Genomic DNA, 16,668 nt, shown 5'->3' on the forward strand with positions numbered 1-16,668 from the left:
ATGGAAGTAAGTTAAGTTATTCGTCAGTCAGTGGAGGCTCAAGGCTGCCGATGTCATGGTTCAATGGATGTGGAGGTAATGGGCAACTGGGCCACCAATCAGCACGGCTGACAGTGGAGCTTGGGCCACCGAAGATTCAGTGGCCTCGCAGAAGCTCAAACGTTGAGCCTACCTATCGTTAGAAGAATAATTGTACAGATTTAGAACAATATAGGATAGACTGAGCATAGGCTTAAGGGTGAATTTAGACAATTGAGATGATTTGATAAGAATTTAGTAGAGATTTAGTAAAAGTTTAGTATATGGTTGACGAAGTTTAGTACTAGGTATTGGTCACAGGCGTCTCTGCACACTAAGTTAGAAGGTAATCTGGACAGTGACGATCAAACACAAAGTTCGTAAACGATGGATAAATAGCCTTTGAAGCCAGGGGAAGCAAGAAAACTTCAGATCTCAAGCTTAAGTGGCAAGAATAATTGTCCATCAGAAGAATTTAGGATGGGTTCAGTAGCCACATTTCATCATGGCTCATAATATAGTAGTTTCCGACGCGCCAACCCATGACTAACAGACATCAAGCTCGTGAGTATAATATGCCAACGTTACAACTTTACTGTTCCGTAGACGAGGGCTCACTGTCAGGAGATATCTCAAGAAAAAGCTCATGAGTTCGAGGAATAGAAAACCGAATTCATGCTCGTGGTGCAGTGCATGTACTCCTTGCTCGTGAAGATGAGCTCGTGGTAGATGACTGAGAACTAAGCTTCATGTAACCGAGCCTCATGCAGTGAGCACGACCATCATAACCGTTCTGGAACCAATGAGGAAACGTAAAAGTCACTAACCTGCCAGACCGTTGACCAACCCGTAACTTTTCAATTGGTATAGGAGATCAACACTAAAATCTGAAGCTACTGTATCGAAAATCCTTCTCGAGATTCGCTATCAAAGGATTGTCGCCGGCTGACTCACACGGAGTGATCAAAGACGAACCAAAACACCAGCTTCCTCATTCGGAATCATACAAACCCCTCTCCCAATCGCCTCATCGATCACCATCTCCAAAATAAACGTATAAAAACTAAGCCAAGACCTTGACAATAACTCATCCAGAAACCTAAACTCATAGTAGAAAATTACAAACACAATGTCATCTATAACAATCCGCCCCGCCACAATCGACGACAGCGACTCAATCGCAAACATCCACTACGAAGCACTACAATTCTACCACGACTTCTATGCCGCTTTCTTCCAGCTCCATCCCCGCGATCTAATCCCTCTCGCCACAAGAAACGCCCTGCAGAATCCGGGGCAGCAGCACTTCTTCGTCGCTGAGCAGGCGGGGGAGATAGTCGGGTTTGTGCGCTACAAAGAAGTATTCAAAGACATAAAGCCGAACTCGAACGCGAAAACCCCCGCGTCAGAATGGACGGTCAAAAAACACATGGAGGAGTTATGGGATTGGTTTAATAAGAGGAGTGAAGAGATTGACGCATCTAAAGAAAAAGCCGTTGATGGGAAAGATCATTTTGGTAAGTCTTCTTTAATGTGTTTTTTTTAATCGTATGTATCAAAGTGGCTTCCGTCTAATGCGGCGTAGAAGTGATGCATCTCATGGTCCACCCAGACCATCAACGGAAAGGCATCGGCGGCCAACTCCTCCAATCCGTCACCGAGAAAGCCGACGCCGCTAATGCCCCAACGCTGATCGTATCCTCCGTCGAGGGCCACGGCCTCTACAGAAAGCACGGCTTCGAGTCGCTGGGGACATGGACGGTCGACAACGGGGAATGGGCGCATAAGATCGCGGAGCACGAAAGGGCGATCGGATATACAGACGGAGTTATCGACATCGAGGACAAGTACAGAGGGATACGCGAGGTCGAAGATAGCATGATCCGGCAGCCCAACATCCGTGTTGCATGATTCGCCAATCTGTGCTTTTTAGTGTGGGTAGTACATAGCGCACCGTTCTCTAGTTCGTATTCGTTTTCTGTTCCAGAAAGAAGAAGAAAAAAATAAGAGAAAATTCGGGAATTGGGTGTGTCCCCGCTCCAATCACGATAAGATCAAGATGTGCAAATCCAGGTACAACGGCCTAGCGAGCCCCCCCCTTCACTTACAGCGGCGTGGGACCCCTGTGGGTACTACGCCATTCATTGAAATTAACCCTTGGAATTGGGTCCTTTTGCGGCATCCAAACACCCCCGGCTCCGAGAGGGAAAGACACCGCTGGAGGCAAGATTTCAGCGGAGCTCAATCTTAATAATGATGTGAAAATCGCATGATCTCAGTTCCCGTTTGTTCTTATCAATCTTTCTTCTCTCTCCTGCATCTTCGTCTTTTCTTCTCTGGCACTGTAGATTCACTTCCAATTCGCTTCACCATGGACGCTATACTCGAGCTCCTCGACCCGTATGTCTTCGATTACGGATACGCATACCTTTTCCCCCAACAGCAGCTCCAATCATCAACAAAGGCATACGGAAACTCAACAAACTACGCCTCGTCTTCCACGAACTTTGACGATGAGTACTCCCTCAACTTTGGCTCGTCACTACCGCGCGACGACATCTACCGCCAGAGCGCTTCGATTCTCTTGATCGCTGGCTTCGGCGCCGCCTTCATCTATGTTATTTCCGCCGCCCTTTCATACTACTTCGTTTTTGATCGCCGTCTCGAATATCACCCTCGATTCCTCAAGAACCAGATCAAGCTCGAGATCCAGTCTAGTTTCTTCGCCATCCCTATCATCGATCTTCTTACACTCCCTTTCTTCCTTGGAGAAGTCCGCGGTCACAGTCTGCTGTACACCCGAATTGACGAGTATGGCTGGTGGTGGCTGGCCGTGTCTACCGCCCTCTACATGGTCTTTAACGACCTTGGCATTTACTGGATTCATCGCCTTGAGCACCATCCCAGTATCTACAAGTATGTTCACAAGCCTCACCACAAGTGGATCAGTAAGTCAAACTCTCTCTTGCATCAAACGCCGCGCTAACAAGAGCTTCAGTTCCCACCCCCTGGGCTGCCATTGCTTTCCACCCTGTCGACGGATACCTCCAATCCCTCCCTTACCAGTAAGTAACGACTTCTGCGCCGCAATTAGCCTCGTACTAACAGCAACAGTGTCTTTGTCTACATCTGCCCCATGCAGAAGCACCTCTACATGTTCCTCTTCGTCTGCGTTCAGATCTGGACCATCCTTATTCACGACGGCGACATGATTACCGGCCATTGGCTCGAAAAGTTCATCAACAGCCCTGCCCACCACACTCTCCATCACATGTTCTTCACCTGCAACTACGGCCAATACTTCACATGGGCCGACAACTACTGGGACTCTCACCGTGCTCCCATGCCCGAGCTGGACCCTATTCACGAGGCCCTCCGAGTCATGCGTGAGAAGGGCTTGGTGGACAAGGATGGAAACCCCGTCAAGAAGTCCAAGGATGAGTAAATGCAGATATGACATTTATGAATACTTCACCAAACGGGGTCGTGTCCAACTAGAACAGACCGACCATTCCGGTGCCGGCACCATCATCACGACTGGAGTACCCTTGGCCTCACAGCATCGCCGACTGTGCAGAGATTCCGGGACTCTCACGAAAAGTTTTCGATCAATCAAATAGACAGTTTTAATCACATAGCGTTGCATAGGGAATTTTTCGACAGGAAATGTATTGACTAGAGGATAATAGCAATAAGTATAATACCAAAACATTCTGATAACCGTGCAAATATCCCAAAACCTGTCCCCCATCCCTCACGACTAACTTCCCGCACTACGACTGCCAGCCCACCTTTTGTCTCACCGATTTAAATAGTTCGCCTCCTGAACTTAGACTTGAGCCTGGCCCTGGGTGACAGGGTGCGAGTCAAGACCCAGCTTGAGCCGTCTCTTGCAAGCCTTCCACATCTCAATAAGAGCGATATAAACAACAACACAGCCCGCGACGACACCCCACTCCCATGAAAGACCCTTGTGCTTGAACACCTCGGTGTTGAGGTAGGGAATATACACGATAGGGAAGATCATGACAAAACCGGCAACAACGGACCAGAAGAGGAACTTGTTGTGGTAGATGGTCTTGAATACAGAGAAGGGGCCAGTGGCACGCTCGTCCATGTTGAAGAGACTGCGGTGGAAGTGCTTCACCTCCCAAGCTGTAACAAGCAACAGGAAAGCCAAGGTGGAGAAGGTCGTGGCACGAGCGCGATAAACAAGATCACACTCATCGTGTCCGCTCTCGTTGCAGCCTTCCGCCATTAGGTAATAACCTTGGCCAGATGAAGCATAGTTGACAAGCATAAAAGCACACAGACAGAGGGAACCCGAGGCGAGTCCATAGAAAAGCTGATCGCGAACGAGGTCAAGGGTAAATACTCCGCTGCGCAAGCTGCGGGGAGGTCGTCGGAGGATATCAGGAGAGGCTTCCTCGAGACCAAGACCCAGAGCCAGAGGCGACGAGGTAACCAGATTGGCCCAAAGGATTTCCAAGGGGGACAAGGGGAAAACGGCGTTACCATTCACATCCTTGAAGGCAAGACCAATAAGAAGGAGAATGACTTGAGCCAAATTGGATGTCAGAAGATGAAGAAGGAACTGTACCAATCAGCATCATGTCAACAAGCAAGAAGAGCAAAAACATACCTTCTGGATATTGTCAGCAAGTCGCCGACCTTCCTGGATACCAGTAACGATCGAGGCAAAGTTGTCATCAGTGAGAACCATGTCAGCCGCCTCTTTGGCGACGTCGCTACCACGGTCTCCCATGGCAATACCGACATCAGCTTGTTTAAGAGCAGGCGAGTCGTTGACACCGTCACCAGTCATGATGCAGAATGCTTTGCGGCGATGGAGGGCTTCGATCATGCGAACCTTGGTCAGAGGGCTACAGCGAGCGAGAACCACGGGGAGTTCGTCCAGGCAGTCAATCTCAGCGTCGCTAAGGGCACCAAAGTCGGCAGCTGCCATGACGGTGTTGGACTTGAGGGGAACGTTCTTGTTGAGAATACCAACTTCGTAGGCAATGGCTGTGGCGGTCTTGATGTGGTCGCCAGTAACCATGTGAACAGTAACACCGGCGGCGCGACATTGTTCAACAGCGCCAGCAGTCTCAGGGCGAGGAGGGTCATAGAGACCAGCCAGACCGACAAACTGAAGCTCACTCTCAACCTTGACACGATCATGGCAATCCTGAACGTCGCCATTCATAGGCTTGGTTGCGATACAGAGCACTCGCAAACCTTGGCCGGCAAGTTCTTCAGCTTTAGCAAGGATTTCCTTTTTAAACTCTCCAGTCTCAGTAAGCTTGGTGAGAAGGACCTCAACAGCGCCCTTGGTATAGACGTGTCGAGTCTGTTCGATCTCATTACCGTAAACAACGCTCATGAGCTTGCAGGAAGAATCGAAAGGATGTTCGGCCACCAGGGTGTCACCCCCGGAAACGCTACGGCCGAATCTCATAGCGAAGACCTTGAGAGCAATCTCAGTAGGCTCACCAATGGCCTTCCACTCAGCATCTTCGGAAGTGATGATGCTGCTAGAGTCCGTCTCGGGCTCTTTCTTGCCGTCGCTGACTGTGGCGTTGTTGCAAAGAGTAAGAACCTTGAGGAAAGTGTTCAGGCAGCTTCCAGCCAGGTCAGCAGACCACTTGACAGTTCCGCTGTAAGGGTCGTAGGGGTTGGCGGTGCCCTCAACAGTTCCGGCAAGATCGCCACGGAGCCAAACCTTTCGGGTAATCATTCGTCCTTGAGTCAGGGTACCAGTCTTGTCCGAGCAGATGTTGGTAACACCGCCAACGGCTTCAAGAGAAGGCATCTGACGAACAATGACATTTCCGCGGACCATTGCCTTGGTGGCAACGGCCATTGTAACTGTCAAAACTGCGAGGAGAGACTCGGGGATAACAGCCACGCCGACGCAGATACCGTACAGAAGGACTTCATCGGTGATTTTCCACAGGCTGGCGGAAAAGACGATGATGACCAGGATAATGGCGAAGGCGAAAAGCAACAGGGCGAACTTGCTGAGGGTGACCTGGAGAGGGGTTCCCTCGAGGCCAAGGATTCTGCGACAGAACTGGTAGGACTTCCAAACTGCGCGACCGACGGGAGTCCTTTCGGTGTCGTCGTTCTTAGTCTTGCGCAGGAGTTCGGCGATTTGGCCGACCTCTGTTTCCATACCAGTAGCAATGACAATACCGGTGGCTCGCCCTCTAGTGACAGAGCTTCCGGAATAGGCCAGGTTAACACGATCACCCATGGGCATATCGGGGTCGGTGAATACGACATCAGGCTTCTTGCTGATGGCGATAGATTCACCAGTGAGAAGTGCCTCATCGGTAGAAACGTTGATACCTTGAATCAGGCGCAGATCAGCAGGAACAACATCGCCAGTTGCGAGAGAGACTATGTCTCCCTTGACGAGGGTTTCGGCCTTGACAGTTTCACTGTGTCCATCTCGGATGACCTTGCATTTAGGGGTGGACAGGGCATAGAGCGACTGGATGGTCTGCTCAGCGCGGTAGTCCTGGATCAATCTAGCGGGTATAATGTTAGCATGGAGAGGAGATTAATGAGTACGGCTAGATGTGATTCGGACTGTCAGCTTCAGGGTATGGCACAGGATTCGGCCTCAGTGCTTGGGGCTTCTGGCCTTACGCATGGCAAAATCACAGGCTTCACCGTATGGCAGCAGGAACAAGGAACAGGAACAGGAACAGGAACGAGAAGAAGGTATGTGTAGCAAAGTGAGTGCAGCAACAATGTGGGGAGTTGCAGCAGCAGCAAGCGACAAGACTTGACCAGCAGATTTTGGCTGGGCGAGTGAGTGACGCAGCAAAGACATACCCGACAACGATGTTGAGGACAATGACGGCGGCGACGACACCACCCTCAATATAGTCCGAGATAGCAAAGGACAGAGCGGTCACGGCGATGAGGACGACAGTCAGGGCATTGGCAATCTGCTGTATGAAGATCTCGTACAGGGAGATGCCCTTGGCGCCTTTGATAGAATTAGGGCCGTCCCGCGCAAGGCGGGCAGCAGCCTCTTCGCTACTCAAACCATCGTCGACGTCGGACTTGAGGTCTCTGGCGACGCGATGAGCGGAGAGCGTATGGGGAAGAATCGGCTTCTCTATGGCTAGTAGGTCTGGGGGTTCCGCTATAGGGGGTTGGTCGTCCTGACCGGTTGCGACGGTCGACGAGTCCGACGTGGAAGTGGCGTGAAGGGCACCATTCGCGGATTTGGATTCGGTTTCTCCCATCGAATGGGTGTTGGTATAAGCGAAAGCTGGAGGGGAGCTGAGCTAAGATAAGATGTTTCTTGGGCCGGCCGCAGAGGATGAGGCGGGAGGTTTTCTGAGTAAACTTGAAAAGAGAGTTGAAGTGATATCTAGGGAAGAGATCGCGTGAAGCACGATATCTGGGTAGAGAAGAGAGGAAAAAGTCGTGGAAAGATGTTGAGAGGGTGGCAGCTTTTATCTACAATCCAAGGTAGGAGGGAACCAGGATAGGATGGACCGGACAGATGTCGGCAACAACGAGGTTAGAAGCGAGCGAGGCTCTGTAGGAGGTAGGTTCGTCTAAGTGGGAGACGGGTACCTATCCCAAACCTCACTCTCCCATGTCCCATCCCTAGAGACTCAGATCCGATCCAATCCAGTCCAATAGAGGAAAGGAAAGAAAGTGAATAGCACGGGAGTGTGAGAGCTTCCCACTTACACACTCACGCATCCATGCATGTGCTGTGCTGCCCCGCAGTCTAGTACACACTGTGCTCCGTCGGCGCATCCAATGGTACTACCAGGTACTAAGATCCATTGTCAGAGCATTAGAGAGACGACAGTATCGTTTCCAGCCATTGAGTGGAATACTGTCAACAAGATTCCCTCAGATTTAGTTGTAGCGAGACCAAACGCTTCACCATTCATTCACTGCAATGCCAGTTGAAGCATTGTCCAACAAGCTTCATCCATCTTATCCAAGAAGATCGTCGAGATTAGGTTTGGTGGAACCAGAACGGCCTCTTAGGCGCCATTAGAGCAAAAGACTTGCTCGAGACACGTTGTTCTCCCATGCCAACAAAGACGCACAATGTACTCCCAAGTACTCCTCTTGGCGTGCAGTATCGCGTGGGATACAGACGAATCAAAGCTTATCCTGCCAAGGTCACGAGGGGTTGCAGGGGATCCAATACCTACGCCCGTCGGTCGGATCAGCAATTGCTGTCCTTGGACAATTGTTTCTCTTTTCTTTTTGGTTGAATCGCCATCTGCGAGCAACCGACGGTTTAGTATTCATCAAAGTTGTGCGATTTATTAATGTCGGCGTTTGAAGGAGAGGAAAAGAGTTGGAAACGCCATCAAAAGCTTCACATCCATTGGACAATACCTCGGACAACAGAACACAATACGACACAAGCTACAGTACAGTCTCAATGGCAACGCAAACATCATCTGCCTGGATCAATATCCATTACTGTGCCAGAATCATTCACAATCACTGTCCATTAGCGTCTGTCGTCAGCAGGCGATAACTTATCCGCCTCGACATCAAGTTAACAATATCCACATGGTTAGCCGATGTACCAATCAGTCATTGAGCGACCAATCACAATTCACCATTGATCCTCGCCTCGTCTCATTGTCACCACTTCTTCTCTAAATGAGAGAATGCTTGTTTGAACTTGGCATGGCTTGGGCTTGGCATACGACGACATTTGACCAATACTGCATTGCTTTTGCTTCGCCTCGGCCAAGACAATTCTCTTCTTAATCACCTGCTACGACGAGCCAAGTTTGGCTTTGCTTGGCAATGATGGTGATGAATGTCACTACTCTTGCTGGCTTCTTTTTATGGAAACCTGCATCGTTGCATTGTGTTGCTCGTCATGCTTGTTTTGTCCTCCAATGACCACATTGAGTCTTCATTCACCCTGCCACCCGTTTACGGCCAAGGCCATCTGGGGAACGGCCTTGTTTTGGCGGCTCTCGCTCCAGAATTACGCTAAGATTTAAGCTTAACAATTGGGTTGCAAGCCTGGCCAGGGATCTCCTCTCAAAACCGCCTGAAACGACCCCAACCCTCTTGATTTTTGGTCTAGAACATGACGGTGCTGCTCTGCAGTGGTTCAGAGGTTCCAGGTTCTGCCACAGGCTCTGACTTCATCGACTATGCTCAGCCGTCATTGCGCGAATCAGGTATTCTAAACAGCAAGGGCACTACACAGCCACGTAACCTTGCTGCTAGTGGATACGGCTCGTTTTGATCTACAGCCAAGGAATCATTTCACTGTGTGAATGTCACAAGCAAGTGCCGCTCACTCGGCGCCGTCTTTTAGACTCCGGACCGGCCGTGCACCGGGATGTAAGCCACGTCCACCGACGGCCGAGACGGAGAACGAACGGCTCAGACATTACAGCACGATAGCTACGTTTGATCGACTACTCCGCATGAGATCAGCATTGGCCAATGGCACTTTTCGATAAGGATAACCCTAGCGCTTGAATAGAGTTGAACGGGGCGAATCTGGGGAACAAGCTTAAACCAAGCTTTGATGAGGGTCCAGACATCGAACTTCCCCGGATATCAACTTCCAAAGACCCTGTACAGCTTCTCAAAACAACTCGCTCGCCGAAGATGACTGCTCGTATCTCCGCTTCTCAACGACAGGCTAGCCCTGTGTCTTGAACATCATGCCACTACGATGTGAAATGAAGATAGACTCCCTGTTTACAGCGTCTCATCCACCTTCTTGGCTTTTTCAACAAGACTCCATTTATGATAAACGATGCGGGGTATGGGGTATTCGCATAGGCGTTAACACCATGGATGTAGCAAAACGTCTACGAGAAAGGTAAGATGAGTGTAAGATTTCGGGATATTTAGGGTTCTCTGATGACATCTGTGTTGCGATGAGACAAGACTTGCCAAACTAGGAGATACCGGATACTGACTTGCACGGGAGGCACAACTTCGGATACAAGTCGTACTTGTACGGATACAGTGCAGGTCTTGTTTGGAAGACAGTCCACGCTCGCAGGGGCGGTTGTGTCTCTGAAAGGGAACATCGATTTCACGCCCTCCCTGACAAACTCGGGCTTATAGATTCACGGCCTATACAATCAGCCTTGACGTTAACGCAAACACAATTTGGCTAAAAGTTTGCTCTAGCATTGACTATCAACCCTACTCCGTACGGACCAAAACATGTACTTATCCGTAGACCAGATCCAGTACCATCTCTCACTCCCTGCCAAGACGCAGAACCTCCCTTATCCGAGTAGGTTAATAAACGGCTCCGGCCACTTCCCCCACACAAGCGGCTGGTCACCCAACCGCCCGCTCACCGGCGAAAGGAGCTTGATCTTACGACGCTCCTCATCCACATCCGACACGTACAAGAAGCCCATAACACTTGCAGCGCGGACCGTATCGGGCGACTCCTTAGGTGTTGCGTGCATAATGGCAAACGTCCAGTGCTGCATCGGCGTTGAGGGGTCCTCTCGTGTGACACCCTGGCTGGTAGAATGTTCTAGCATAGTGAGTCAGTAAAAACCGGTTGTAGAATGCTTGGCGGGGGGTTATGTACCGTCGGAGTTGTGATACACAATCACGCTGTCGAAATCGACTTGCTGGATCAGGGGGCTGAGGGTGCGCTTGGAGTCGCCGAAGAAATACTCCTTGATAGCTGCTTCTCTTACATGCTGTAGGGATGCCTCGTCTCGAACAACGACGCCGTCGGACTTGTCGATGGGAACAATGCTGATGGGTTCTCCAAGACTTGTTCGCTCGTTGCTGAATCGTTTAGATAGCTCGGCGGTGATACTTGTTGAGCCAATCACAATAATGACGTTAACTGTTTTCGTTAGCTTGTTTCCTATCAGCACTGGAGTCAGACGTACCGGAAAACTCATCGACGATGTGTGCGACGAGCTCATACCCATCTTTGCTCTGCTCAGGAAGACCCATTCCATCAATGATAACACCTGAGCTCTTGACGTCCTCATCCTCACTTAAGCGTGCACTCACGCTTCCAGCAAGTTTACTCATGAGTTCGCGGTAAAAATCAGGATCTTCATCAGGTGAGGCTCGTCCGTAGTAAAATACCAGAGGCAGCTTCACGGGCACACTGCTTGGGCCGCTGGTAGGCGTGCTACCCCAGCCGTCCACGGCCTCAATGTCCATGACAGTCGCGAGAACGCTTGCACTCAGTGTTCCCGGCAAACTGAGCATTCCTTCTTTAGGGTTCGCGTTCACCACTAGAGGTTGGTAGCCTTGTCTCGTTGCATAACTCGCCAACGTCCTCGCAACCGTTGTCTTTCCCACGTCCGCTGGTCCAACGATCAACACCCTCGGTCCCTCTCTCCCCTCCCTCGCCGCCTTTTGTCGCATATCGTTAAGCTGTCCATGGAGATTCACATGTACATTCGCCGGGTTATCAGTCGGATTCGCATATTCCGCCACGGAGTCAACATCGCATGGGCCATCGATCTCGAGCTCGCATCCGTGCCACGTTAGTATCTTTGACTTGATGCCCGCGAAGGTGTAAGCGTTCTTAGGGCCTAGTTCGACGCCGTCTTTCTCTGCTGTGCCGGCGAGGAGCTTGACGATTACGGGGGAGGAGACTTGGAAGCGCCATTCGCAGGCTGGTCGGAGGGTGATGACGCGGGTGCTCGAGGCGGTGGGCTGTGATAAATGTCAGTGAGGGCTATTTAGTGGTGATGATAGAGGATTACCTGTGTGGGAATCTGGCCCAGGCCTGGAATTGACATTGTCGCTACATCGACTTTGATGGAAGAGAAATGTCGTCGCGATCAAAGGTGTCTGTGCGTGGGGCTCTTGGAAGCTTTCCAGAAGCTCGATACAAGGATGAGATAAAGTTGGAGCAGCAGTTACGTGACATAAATACCAGTGCAGACAAGCAGCGTGGGGCAAGAAAACATGAGACCTCGATCCTAAGTAATAATAATACTTAGGCAATTTAGTGTAGGTTTAGGGGAGTCTTTACTAAGTTTATTTCAGCAACATCTTCTAAAGTCTTCATATATTCCTGCTCGCTGAGGAAAAGCAATGTTGAGTGTGAATTAATTCTGTCGACTAATCTCGTAGAGCTATTTGCTACCTTTCAATCTACCCTGTAGCTATCATTTCAACATTCAACCATTTGACCAACTTTTAATTCCCTTCAGTATTCGTCCTCCTCAAGACCCTTTTCCTTCTGCCCATCTCGGGTGGAGGGAGCAGCGCGATCATCGACTCTGGGCTCCTTGTAGTGGCGCATCAATTCCTGAGGCAGAAAGATGAAAAACGACGGGACAATCATCTCGACTGATTTGAGGAATCGTAGTCCTGCATCCAATTCGGTGATAGATGCAACCATCCTCAACCCCGGCATCATGTTTGCCAGAAGCGCATCGTCGAAGAAAAGAGTGATGGTATCCTCCTTGACAGGCCATTCACCAGCCCATGGATTCTCCCAGTCATCTTGGATGTAGCCTTGTTTGAAGATAGCTTTTCCAACAGGAACATGGTTCGCTGCTTTGTCGCCGATGACGAGAGAGTTGAATCGCTTGACGATATCCTCCTCAGGGCGGATGACTTCAACCAACTCAAGAGTGCAGGTGAACGTACAGGAGAAGCTGGGCTCCTTGAGAGACAGCTTTTCGAAGAGCTCAGGTTCGTCCATGAGAGCAAAAGCCGCGAAGAAGACAGCCTTGGGATCGAAATTCTTGGGCCGCTTGAAAGTCTGGAATGACCAATGCTCCTCGGTACATCCCTGGTGGAAAAGCTCTGAGCAGGCGAGGGTGAAGTAGCCGGGGAGATCAGCCATGAGCTGTCGGATCATGGACCACTCGACGCTCGCAGTCTTGCACACCTCGAGAGCCTCATTGACACTGTCCTCATACTCAGGGCAGACATCGTGCTGGAGAACGTATCGAAGAAAGTTCTTAATCGTGTCGACACCCTCCTCCATTCTCTTGGGCTCAAAGGAGGTCAGGTGGACGAGACTGACGGAGAAGAAGCCCGCAACGACAGCAGCGAAATCGACAGTCCACTTCTTGTCATCGCCATCATAGAACTTGTCGCCACCCTGAGAGCTGGCCCAGATGATGTCTGTGGCAGTTGCCTCCCGGCGCTGGGCGGGAGTCAGCTCCTTTAGCTCTTGCTGGCTGAGACCGCCGAAGGTGTTGGGCGAGGTGTCGACGCCGCCGAGGAAGAGATACTCGTTGAAGTAGAGACCGCGGTCGCCCTGGAGACGACGTCGGGAGCGGAAACGCTGGATGCAAGATTGCATGCGCCTGTAGATGTTAGCACTGATGCTTACTTAGAGACATAACGGTCGTACTCAGCAAAAGGGAGGTCTGGGGAGTAGATCTCATTCTTCTCCTCTGTGGCCTCGACGGGGGTCAGAGGCGGATCGGCGAAGTACTCCTCGAAACCACTTCCACGATTCTTTGGAAGCGCTGTAGGACCACGGTTGGCGAGGGTCTTGGGTCTTCTCTTGCGGCTCGGCTTGGCGATGCCCTGGAGGGACTCTGGCAGAGCCAAGGGCGCCTGGGGCTCCTCGATCTGAGGCTTCGAGTCTTCGGCCATAGTAGTTGTTGATGAAGATGAGAAGAGGAAGATTTAGATTTGGGGATGAGGAGTTCTGAGGTTTATATAGGTAGTCAGTAACCCTCTGATTCATAGGCCAGATGAACACGCGACGAATGTAGCCAGATCTACCTACCTAAAGATGGGATGAATAGATTCTGAGCAGCTGGCTGGCAGTGTCAAGTCTTTTAGTTGGTAAAGGGGAACCTATACTGGCATCAGTATTTGCAAGCGTCTTCTCTTGGAACCAAGATGGCTTAGAGACAGCAAAGGGCATTTATAACAAGGAGTATATGAAGGAACGGACTGAAGACTACCACCTGAAAACATGGCAGTTTAGTTGTTAGATGTTAACCGCTGTTTGGCTCAAGCATGGGCGGATGTGTTAAGTACTAAGGAGACGGCAAGCTGCCTCAGAGCTGCGCGTTGCCTTGATGCTCGGACTGTTGATTCCAAACGTACCTACTGATATGAACTAAAGGTATACTATGCCAAGTGTTCTAAGGGAGAGGGCTTTGCAACTTTTAGTTTACAATCAACTAGTCGACTAAAGCTCCAAGCTCTATTGGTGTTCATAACGCAGGTCAACTAACTCCTTAAATACTAAGGTATGTTTATCTTGTCCTTCTCATGATGAATTATTGAGTTGATGAAAACACAATGTCAGGCGGCAGATTGTCAAGGCCAAATGCTCCTGCTTGTCTCTAGATGATAGATAAAATTCTTGGAGGTGAGTAAGTGATGAAGGTACAGCTAAGTTCTCAAGATCAAAGAACATCAACAAGACATCTAGTTTACTCAAAGTCGCTCCAACATATTTGATCCAGCTGACCTTGCGCTCAGAGTCCCAGATTCCCTTGAGGAGTATGCTTTCAGTTAAGTAGGTTTACAAGCATACAATTAGTGTAGGATAAAGGTAGAGCACAGTCATGCAATATCCGACTCATGTGTGTGGCAGGATTCAGCCTGGTTTTTTGCGCCTAGCTTTGACGCACGTATCGACTTCAACGACTTAGAGTACTATGCGAATACAACACCGATCAGACTAGCATAAAGCCTATCATCCATTCCCAAGAAACCCCTCAAGACAAAATGCCTATCACAGCTGGGCTGAAAGCAAGGCTTTCACGATACCCTAGTGCTTGCACCAACCAAATCCACGCCAGTAAATACGGCCCGGCCCATCCCGGTCAAGAAAAAGGGTGTCGACAACACAAGAGAGGGATTTAAGAGAAAAAGGCACAGGCATCTTGATTTGATTCGTGGGGGTTGTCATTGGCTCTGGGGGTCAGTTGATAGAGGTCACCAGGCGGCTTTTGGCTAAAGCTGAACGGGTGTAGCTGATAGGGTGTGATAGTGAGACTATATGTGTGGTGTTTTGGGGTTGTACCACTTGAATGTTTGTGTAGTATTGTTGTATTTTTGTGTTTCAACCGATGTGTAAAGAGTCCGATTGAGCTTGGACTGCATAAGGTAGGTAGTGTATGGGGTTGAGATACAAGGCCAACTCGAGTATCAGTTGAGGCGCTGAGGCTTCATCTACGTACATGCATGATACATACATGGATGGATGTTAGCAGGCTACAGACATGATTTCTCTTCCGTTCCGCGTTTGTCTCTGCCTCAGGCTCGATAATCCGCTTCACCTACGAATCAATACATTGTTTGTACCCAAGAAATGACGAATCTCGTGTCATTCTTAGCAAACACTCGTCTAAGTCAGATCGCAAGTTTACAGCAAGATCGCCGCTCATGTCCACGCCAGCAAAGCAAACACACGCAGCACATGGACAAATCCGTGATCCCAAAACCCTGTGTTCCTTGCATATCGTAAACACCCCGGTTGGGCCTGATGATAGAAACTAACCCAGGTCGTTGCGACGTGTAACCAGCAAAACGTTGGACAGTGAGACAAAGCCATGTCGATTCTTGGAAATGACCGACAAAAAGATGCCAAAATACAAACAGAGACAGAGAGTATGAGTATGCCCAGCGCCAATGGAATTGGACCCCTGCTCTTGTTGGCTGTGGCTCAGCGAGGCAGAGCGCTTGACAGGGCTCACTTCTCGCTGTTGTTTGGTCGTTGACTCGCTGGTATTGCCGCTGAGATGAGGGGCTTGGAGATGGATCGCCTTCGTTATTCGGGGCTCGTCTCGCTATCGCTTTGAGGGGAAATGTTTTGCGATTCACGGGCTGTACTGTCTGTACCTTGTTGTCTGTCTGTTGGCTGTGTAATGCCTAGGACTTTGAGTAAGTTGTTGTTGGAGTTGCCTAGTCACTAGTTCGTTCCGCTCTGTGATTCACGGCTACTACTATGTAGAAATACTGTATAAACAGCCCGTGAAATGCCCATCTAATGACGATTTACCATCAATCTCGTACATCGCAATTCTCATCTGACTGGCTCTTGTCAGAGAAATATCGTCGTTGGCCTCACATCATCCTCCAATTTCCCACTGGTCCGTCACATCCGCCACAAACGCTGACCAAGGAAGAAGGCTTGGAGACTACGTACAAAAATCACATACAAACATCGCCACTCGGATCTCTCCATTTGTATTTTATTTTATTCTACTCCAACCCAAGAAACAGCAAGCACAGTACTTACAAGCGCCCTTGTATCTGCGGACGAAGCGGAACCGTCCCCTCTGAACAGACTCGTCTCCTTGTGCCTTGACGTGTCGCACCTTGACCAAGACAGACAAGACTGGGGGTTGATCCTGTGCTGATCAGTTCTTTTTCTTCTCTCCCTCCTTGAATTCTCGCTTTCTGCACCCCTGAATTTCTTGGAAGACCTCATCGTGCTTGACCCCGAAATCAAGAATCTCTTTTATTCCCTATTTATATATCTATCCTCCCTTTAGTGGCCATTTTCTAGCTTTTTTTCTTCCCCTCAAAACTTGCCTCACTTGGCGCTCCACTCAAATCAAATCTACTTAACCCACTGGGTCCCTATAAACGCTTCGCCTTGCGCTGAGCTGACCCCTCCGGACTCGACTTGGCCACTACGCTACGCTACTCGCTCAACCCTGCGAACTGAGCCACGCCCTCGAATCC

General features: G+C 49.9%; 5 protein-coding genes across 5 annotated transcripts; 2 read left to right on the top strand and 3 right to left on the bottom strand.

The window, feature by feature from the left end:
* Positions 1 to 1,147: 1,147 nt before the first annotated feature.
* On the top strand, positions 1,148 to 1,929 carry FTJAE_8652 (gnat family protein acetyltransferase; the record flags this gene model as incomplete). Its single annotated transcript, XM_037355491.1, has 2 exons — positions 1,148 to 1,535; positions 1,604 to 1,929. The coding sequence occupies 2 exons, from the start codon at positions 1,148 to 1,150 to the stop codon at positions 1,927 to 1,929; spliced, it is 714 nt and encodes a 237-aa protein (XP_037204245.1).
* A 460-nt stretch (positions 1,930 to 2,389) lies between these two features.
* FTJAE_8653 (lathosterol oxidase) lies at positions 2,390 to 3,463 on the top strand (the record flags this gene model as incomplete). The annotated part of the gene is made up of 3 exons (XM_037355492.1): positions 2,390 to 2,966; positions 3,017 to 3,083; positions 3,133 to 3,463. 3 exons carry the CDS (start codon positions 2,390 to 2,392, stop codon positions 3,461 to 3,463), a joined length of 975 nt encoding a protein of 324 aa, XP_037204246.1.
* Positions 3,464 to 3,847: 384 nt separating this feature from the next.
* Positions 3,848 to 7,280, bottom strand: FTJAE_8654 (potassium sodium efflux P-type ATPase fungal-type; the record flags this gene model as incomplete). The annotated part of the gene is made up of 3 exons (XM_037355493.1): positions 3,848 to 4,612; positions 4,661 to 6,551; positions 6,862 to 7,280. The coding sequence occupies 3 exons, from the start codon at positions 7,278 to 7,280 to the stop codon at positions 3,848 to 3,850; spliced, it is 3,075 nt and encodes a 1,024-aa protein (XP_037204247.1).
* A 3,009-nt stretch (positions 7,281 to 10,289) lies between these two features.
* On the bottom strand, positions 10,290 to 11,789 carry FTJAE_8655 (cleavage polyadenylation factor IA subunit; the record flags this gene model as incomplete). The annotated part of the gene is made up of 4 exons (XM_037355494.1): positions 10,290 to 10,549; positions 10,607 to 10,873; positions 10,920 to 11,703; positions 11,754 to 11,789. 4 exons carry the CDS (start codon positions 11,787 to 11,789, stop codon positions 10,290 to 10,292), a joined length of 1,347 nt encoding a protein of 448 aa, XP_037204248.1.
* A 413-nt stretch (positions 11,790 to 12,202) lies between these two features.
* On the bottom strand, positions 12,203 to 13,611 carry FTJAE_8656 (Argonaute-binding 1; the record flags this gene model as incomplete). Its single annotated transcript, XM_037355495.1, has 2 exons — positions 12,203 to 13,316; positions 13,364 to 13,611. The coding sequence occupies 2 exons, from the start codon at positions 13,609 to 13,611 to the stop codon at positions 12,203 to 12,205; spliced, it is 1,362 nt and encodes a 453-aa protein (XP_037204249.1).
* Positions 13,612 to 16,668: the final 3,057 nt, after the last annotated feature.

Source organism: Fusarium tjaetaba (assembly GCF_013396195.1).
Source record: "Fusarium tjaetaba strain NRRL 66243 chromosome Unknown NRRL66243_c0000189, whole genome shotgun sequence".
Lineage (NCBI taxonomy): Eukaryota > Fungi > Ascomycota > Sordariomycetes > Hypocreales > Nectriaceae > Fusarium > Fusarium tjaetaba.